The sequence below is a fragment of the Aegilops tauschii genome, chromosome 7 (assembly GCF_002575655.3).
Source record: "Aegilops tauschii subsp. strangulata cultivar AL8/78 chromosome 7, Aet v6.0, whole genome shotgun sequence".
Lineage (NCBI taxonomy): Eukaryota > Viridiplantae > Streptophyta > Magnoliopsida > Poales > Poaceae > Aegilops > Aegilops tauschii.
Genome location: NC_053041.3, coordinates 118455642 through 118463360, shown reverse-complemented (window position 1 = coordinate 118463360; position 7719 = coordinate 118455642). Strand labels below are relative to the sequence as shown.

General features: G+C 44.7%; 1 protein-coding gene across 1 annotated transcript; it reads right to left on the bottom strand.

Moving 5' to 3' along the window:
* Positions 1–6657: 6657 nt before the first annotated feature.
* LOC141026907 (uncharacterized) lies at positions 6658–7152 on the bottom strand. Its single transcript, XM_073503785.1, has one exon. It carries the CDS (start codon positions 7150–7152, stop codon positions 6658–6660), a length of 495 nt encoding a protein of 164 aa, XP_073359886.1.
* Positions 7153–7719: the final 567 nt, after the last annotated feature.

Here is a 7719-nt window from a genome sequence, read left to right as displayed (position 1 = left end):
AATCTAGATGTGATGCAATACAATTCATGTTGACCCATATCATGCACCCTTAGCCAACTAGGCCGACAACATGCACCGCTAGCCTCCTCGATCTAGACCATGCGGTAGTGTCCAGGATGGGCAAAGATGCTCAATTGGACATGTTTGCTGGCACTAGTGCATGATGCCCAATCTCGGTGTGCAAGACGGGTAGCCGTGTGTCGCTTTGACATGCTTGGCTTACGGAGGGAGGGACTCGTTGGAGAACTAACGAACCGAGGTGGGGTCAAGGGTGGATGGATGGTGTGGGTCAACTTGGCTAAAGGGGAACGGTTTGAGGCCATTTGAACAATGTATGCCATGGGTATGGTCATGAGCTACCTCACTTGCCTTACCACGAAATTTTTCATAAGGGGACAGTGTAAACCTAAAAATGTTGAGTTTTTTTGGGTATCTTGTTTGTTCCATTTATGGCACCGTGTACAACAAATTTGGGGTTATTTTGGAGATGGTCAAAAAATCACTTCATTACAGACGGACCGTTTGGTCTCACTTAAGCGAGTTTTTCTAACAAGCTGGTTTTTCCGACCACATCCAAATCACCTGAAATTTTGTACACATGATCTTTTCATTAACATAGACAGAATTTGAAAGTTTTCCATTTTTTTAGAATTTTATATAATTTATAGTGGCTCAGTGAAACTCAGGTACATACCTCTGACTTTACCTTAATGGCACAGTGTAAACATCATTATTGCTGAATTTTCTTTTATAATCATGTTTATTACATGGATGTGACTGTGTTAAAAAAATTTGGGTGATTTGGAAAAGAAAAAGCCCACCTTCTAACAGGAGATATCAAACCCCAGGGCCTGCATACGACTAGAAACCCAACCATATGGGCCAGGATGCAGGCCCGTGGGATGTTGATTTCTCCTGCTAGTAGGCCCCACAGGGCATACACAGAAGTGGATAGGGAACGTGCTGTTTCAGTGAGAGAGGCTCATGCAAGTGGTCTCTCAGCCGCGTATATAAGTAGGTGCGTGCGCGTCTCGCTTGGCGAGGTGGGACTAAACTCCCAGCACCCATCAGTTGCGCCCGGTGCGTCTCAGCGTTGGGCCAAATTTTATTGGGCTGTCCCAGGCGAACCTCACCCGCGTGCTGGACCACGCGTCCCTGTAGATGGTTGGGCTAGCCCATCATGTATGCATATCCTTTTTCTTTTTTGTTTTTCACATATTCTCTTTCATTTTTTATTATACAGTTGTAAAACAAAAGTTGTTGTAAACGCACAAAACTCCTTCTTCAGCCTCTCACCATCACGTTCACGTTGAACTCACCCTAAAATCAAGGAGAGGTAGATCGAATCTCCCCACGGGGGACAGCCTCCACGGAGTAGCTAAATATGGTTACTTTAGATTTTCTTCCCAAGTCGTTTTTTGAGGGGAAAATACATTTTTCTTTTTCCTGCAATATTTGTGGCGAAATACATGGAACAAAAATCGTGGGAGGCACGGGGCTACCTGTTTTTCCCCCTCCGAAAGTGCACTTGTTGCTAAAATGCATGTGAACGTGTCATATTCCACATTATCCTTAAAACATGTTGTACACCTGTACAAACAATTGAATTGTGGTTTTTATTTTGTTATCAATTTATAAATCTTAAATTTCAGCATGCACCTATCCCATGGCGTCTCATCCAAGCTCCCACATCAACCGCACAGATTCTTCTACCATGCGCGTGTGCTGCTCCGGCGTCGGGTACAAGAGAGGGGAATCTTGATCCGATGCGATGCGATTCATGTCTACCCATAGCATGCAACGCTAGGCAACCGGGCCGACAACATGAACCGCTAGCCGCCTCGATCCAGACCATGGGCAAAGATGCTCAGCTGGACATGTTTGTTGGCACTAGTGCATGATGCGCCAATCTCGATGTGCAAGATGTGTAGCCATGTGTCGTTTTAACATGCTTGGCATACCGAGGGAAGGGACTCGTCGGAGATCCAACGAACTGAGGTGGGGTCAAGGGTGGATGGATGATGTGGGTCAACTTGGCTGAAGGTTTACGGTGGGTGTCTACGTGGCCAAGTGTGCATGCATGGTGTGAATCCAGCTGTGTGTGATGCACTAGACGGGCCTTTTTGGATAGGGCCCACATGAAGCGGCACCAAATTTTGAGGAAAATGAAGGAACGGGCCCCGCACTCCGTCCGCATGCCGAACTCGTTCCCTCCATTGGCTAGATGCAGCATGCGATATGGCATCGTTTCCACATAGCCCGCGTTAGGCCATATGCGTGCCGCTCTCGGTGTTTGACCACACCCTTCATGGGTCATACTATGAGACCACGCCAGGCCCCGTGAACCACCGCCTAGGCACAAACCGGACGCGTTACCCATTGGTAGCTAGATCCAAACCATATGCACCCCCGCCGTCTAGACCCACGTGTGGAGGATCACGTAGACGTTTAGAGACTCATACGTGGACATGCATCCTCTTGGTAGACGTTTAGACTCATGTGTTACCTCTTGGTAGCTAGATCCAAACTGGACTCACACCTCTTACGCCAGTCCCCGAACCATGCATCCCCGCCGTTCAGACTCATACGTGGACATGTGTGCATGCATGTTGTGGTCCAGTTGAGTGTGATGCACGAGACATGCCTTGGTTACTAGGTCTAACATCACGTGGGATTGAGATTTGAGGCAAATGAAGGGACGTGCCTCGCACTCCTTTCACAGGCCGGACACATTCTCTCTCGATGGCTTGATCCGACATGCGATATGGCCCCGTTTGCACACAACCTATGTGAGGGCCGATGCATGCCGCTCTCGATGTTTTACCACACCCTCTAGGGGTTGTATGATGACACCACGCCAGGTCCCGTGAATTTTTAGCCCCTCACGAATTTGCATTGATTATGACGACAGCAGCCGGGCATCACAGCCCTAGATTGCATGCGTTGAGGCCACGCCTCCCGTTGGTAACATATGGCACATATATGGACCAAAGAGCTTAACATGGGGCACTCATCCCATTCCCTGCTATGATTTCATGTGGCCGCGTAAGATCTTGAACTTTCGAGGTTACAACCGTAGAAATGCGGTAAATGGCCCGAATATGCGAGGGAGGGAGGGGGGTGGGGGCGAGAAAGGCCACTCAATTACCTACCCACATTCTTGAAGTTTGTTTTATCTGGAAAGAAACAATTTTTTATAAATAAGGAATTTTTAGCACTTATTAATAACGGTTTTATAATTTGACATTGTAAGGTGCATTTTTTTCTCTAAAACAAAGGTGTTGTAAACGCACAAAACTTCTCCTTGAGCCTCTCACCATCACGTTCACGTTGAACTCACCCAAAAAGGATTTCCCTATTTTTTACGATGTTCCATTGTTTTTGTTTTTTAGACAAAAGGATTTTCCTTTGTGTTTTTTATTAGTAACATAGGGTTTTACTTTGTGACAGGTAAGCGGCCTGTGGGCCTGTTTGGTTGTTTCTTTACGAACTGGACCCACGGGCCGTTATTTTCTGTGCTTGACACGGATAGGGTCCGTGTCATCACTCCCATCGCCCACACACCCCCGCCCCCTCATCCCCACCCTCCCCACAAACCACCCCGCCGCGACCCCGCCGCCGCTCTCGACGGTTAGAGCGGAAGAGCGCGGAGTGAGATTGGGAGGCCGCCAGCAAGCACCTAGCGACTACCGGCGACTAGGTGAAGTGAGAAACCCTAACTTGTAATCTTCGACTTCTTTGTTCCTTGTTGTGTTGCCGTTTCGGGAGTTGGATATGGTTTTCAAAGTTGGAGATTAAATAGTTAGGATTTTCAATCGGAGGTTAGATGGAAGGCGATCCAGAGATTGAAGGAAGTTTTCTACATCGCTAGCTTGCTCGGTATTTTTTTCCTAGGGTTTCGGTATTCCAGGGTTTTCATAACAATGAGCAAGTGCAGATGCGTGGCACAGTCAAATATCAGCAAACAGTTCTTTAAAAACTTAGAATTTTTCTGGCATTGTGCAGTGGCGAATCCAGGAAGAAACCGGAGGGTGGGCCCAAAACTTATAAGCTGGGATAGTGGATTAAATTCCTTTTTAGGCCGAAATTTGGTTGGGTTTAGTAAGGCAGCCATTAACTTGTAGTCCTAGATTGCAAGTCAACTAAACACTACCTCAGTTGTGCTGCAGAGGAGGAGGGGCCAATGCCGCGCGTCGACGCTCGGGGTGAGCCCATGCTGCCGGTCGAGGATCAAGAGAAGGACATGTCTGAACAAGCTGTGGTGCTACGGGCACATGCTGCGTTGCGGGGTTATGAGGAGTGGAGGGCGAGCCACCCGCGCAGTTCAAGTGTATGATTGTTGATTACTGATGCAGTACCTTTGTTGATTATACTGTATGATTGTTGCCTAGTGTGTTTACATGCATAAGCCCATTTCTTAAATTCTCATCCTTTGCTTTTCTTCATTTTGTTTTGTTTACACAGGTGGTGTGCATAACCTGTCGACAGGACTGCAACAGGCCCGATGCTGATGGGTTGACATTTACCATCAGGCTAGATGGGGACACTTCAGATGTGGTATAAATAACCATGTCAATTTTTACTTGTATTGTGTTTGTTCCCCTCTACTTTGAAGATTAACAAAATGTAGGAAATAAATAGCAATTTAATTCTACATCTACAGATCGTGCCATGCTACGCATGGCACCAGTTCAACGCCATCCCCGACAGTTCATTGCTTTTTCAAGTGAGAGGGAGCCGCACGTATGATTTTGGCGTGTACAAAGGGAATTCAAGGGCGATCATCGGCGGTGAAAACTGGTGCAGGTTTGTTGAAGACTTCGACCTGCGAGAAGGCGACCTTGTCTCCTTCGATTTGACTGAAGACATTCCTATGGTGTACTGCTGCAACCTCCCAAGGACATGCGATCAAAACAAAGAGCATAATCCTCTAGAATCAGCTGTCATAACAAAGGGAATTAATCTGGCGATGAAGAAAGGTTATATAGGTGTATTCTTTGTCCACCGCTTCACCAAGTCGAACATAGCAGGAAAGACGATGGTATGTTTTTGGTGTACTAGTATTTTTTTATTTTGTATGCAATTTTCTTTGTTTTTTCATGGAGAGAAAGATTAATGATATGCTATTGTAGCTGAAACCAGTGAATACACTGATGTGTGTTTTTGCATATCCTTTTGTTTCCCATAACTGAAGATCCTTATGTAATATATGTAGATGTAGCTGAAGATCCTTTTGTTTACTGCTCCTTCACATATTTGATAATTTTTCTTCCTATGATGGTGCATACAGAGATTACCGGAGAAAGTTGTCGACGCCCTGAAGACCCCAGGAGATGGGGAGATACCAGGAGATGGGCTTGCTGGCATTTGGTTGTGCAAGGACAGTTTCATGCCGGTCAAGTACCACAAGTGTGATGATGGCCGCATCATCTTCGGCAAGGGATGGAGTGATTTTGTTGACAGTGAAGAGCTCAAGGTTCATAAAGCCGTTCTTTTCGGTTTCAAGACCACCACCCGTGAAGATCTTCAGATCGAGGTGGTTATGAACATGCTGACCGAGGAGCCACAAAAGTAGCACGACAACGCAAGAGTGTCCTTTACACTAGGTATGGTGCAAAAACTATGTTGATAGCTGTTATGCATCTATGGGGTTACGTCTTCATTCTGTCTTGGGTGATGATGACTATGAGAGGAGGACATGTTGCAGTTAGAGTAAATGCTAGGATTGGGTCCTATTCAGGACTCAAAATAGGGCTTACACAGGTGGTTGCTTTATTGGCTGCTGTTTCCCTGGCTATAATCATGAACGATGGTAATGCAAATGGAATCTTTAAGGGGGTTTTATTAATAATTTAAATCATAGAGTTAAGATGGTAGAACTACCTATGAGTGTTTGCGTTGGACATGCGGGAAGGGCATCATTTGTGTTCTGCACTCTTTGGTAATGCAGGAATAATGTGAGATTACAAAATAAATGGTATAGTGATCTTATGATTCTTGTTTGGCTAATTTGCTTGTTGATCATGGGATGGTCTATATTGCAGATGAAGGTGATAAACAAAGAGGTGCTGCGCAGGCTAGAGCATGTAGCAGGTGAATTGTACAGTTCATCACAAGTGTGGAGTCACAGGGTACTGCGGTGTCGCATGTGCATCTCTCAGCTATATTTTCTGTCCTTTGCCGTAGTCTTATTTTTTGGACCTTGATGTTAAGTCTGGCTGGGTTTGCTACCATGTATGATTTGTGCTGCTAGTTGATTACTTTAGTTCCTAGCTGTAGTTTGTATCATGGGCTTCAAAGACCATGTGGTTTCTGTTAATGGAAAATCAGGGGGGCGACCCTTCTTTTGATTAAAAAATATGAACTTTCTCTATGCAATTAAAAAATAAAATTTCTCTATTCAAACCCAGTTGAGAACAATATTCATTATAAATCTGAAATAATCTTTTGGTAAAAATGGCTATAGCATTCTGTATCATAGCTAGCGAAACCGAAACAAAATAAACGTCTTAAGTATAATATCTCTTGAACGCGGATCAAATTAGGCAAGACAGCTAGAATAAAGGATGATTCAACTTGCAAGAAATTTGAACTTATGACTTACTAGCTGTATAATAAAGTTTACAGACTATCAGCTAGATAAATAGAAGAAATATTTTAGTTTGATTCATTCTTCCTTCCGAACTTCCTCGACCGCCTAGATGGTTTGGTGAGATGCTGGCGCAGACTCTCGAACCCCATTTGGAAGTTCACCAGTTGGCTGTATACATCGTAGGTGGCATACGCGTCCCTGGAAGCATAATAGATGTTCTTCAAGGGCAAGGGCGCTTCTGCCCATATATGGTGGTCATCTTCTGTGATAGCATCCTTCATCTTGTTGTAGCTGTGGTGGATGATGGAACCAGCATAGTCAGCCAAGCAATACTTTGGCTTAATCGTCACTGGATCAGGAACTCTCCACATATTCTGGATATCCACAAAGTTCCATACCACCAGACCAACACGCTTGAGTTTTTTCTCGTCATTGTTGATGTCCACCCCAACAAAGGTGTACTCCTCGTCGAGCAGGAAGGCGGCAAGCAAGCCGCAGTGCTCATCAGCAACGCTTATGTGGTACACGAGGACGTAGATGCCAACGCATAACTGGACCATGGCAGCCTTCTGTGTCAGACCACGAGGCTAGGTGAACTCCACATCCAGTGCAACTATCTTCTGGTCGTGGTTCCACAGCCAGTATTTGAATCTGCCAATGCAGTACTCAACACATCTAGCCATGTTCGTGTACTTCACAAAAATTTCGGTAATTCCATCTACCCTAGCAGCATAATCTTTCTCGAACGCCATTCCGAAGGACTGTAATTGATGAAACCAGTATAAGACATGAAGCATGACAATAACATGATAACAATAAGCCGAGATGAAAGATAGTATAGTAATTCTGGTACTATTGAAAGTTTATGTAAACAAGTGCATGAACAATTTAAACTAAACATGTACTCCCTCTATAAAGAAATCACTAAAGTAGTGAGCCAAAAGTTGTTATATTTCCTTGCAGAGGGAGTATATGCGAGTTAACAATCAAAATTTACGCTCTTGAAATATTTATCTAAACAACTGCATCAACAATCAAGAATAAACATGTATCTATGAATTGTTCATCGCCCATGCAGATGAATCTGTGTGTACAAACTAAAGAAGCAGGAGAAACACAATAAATTG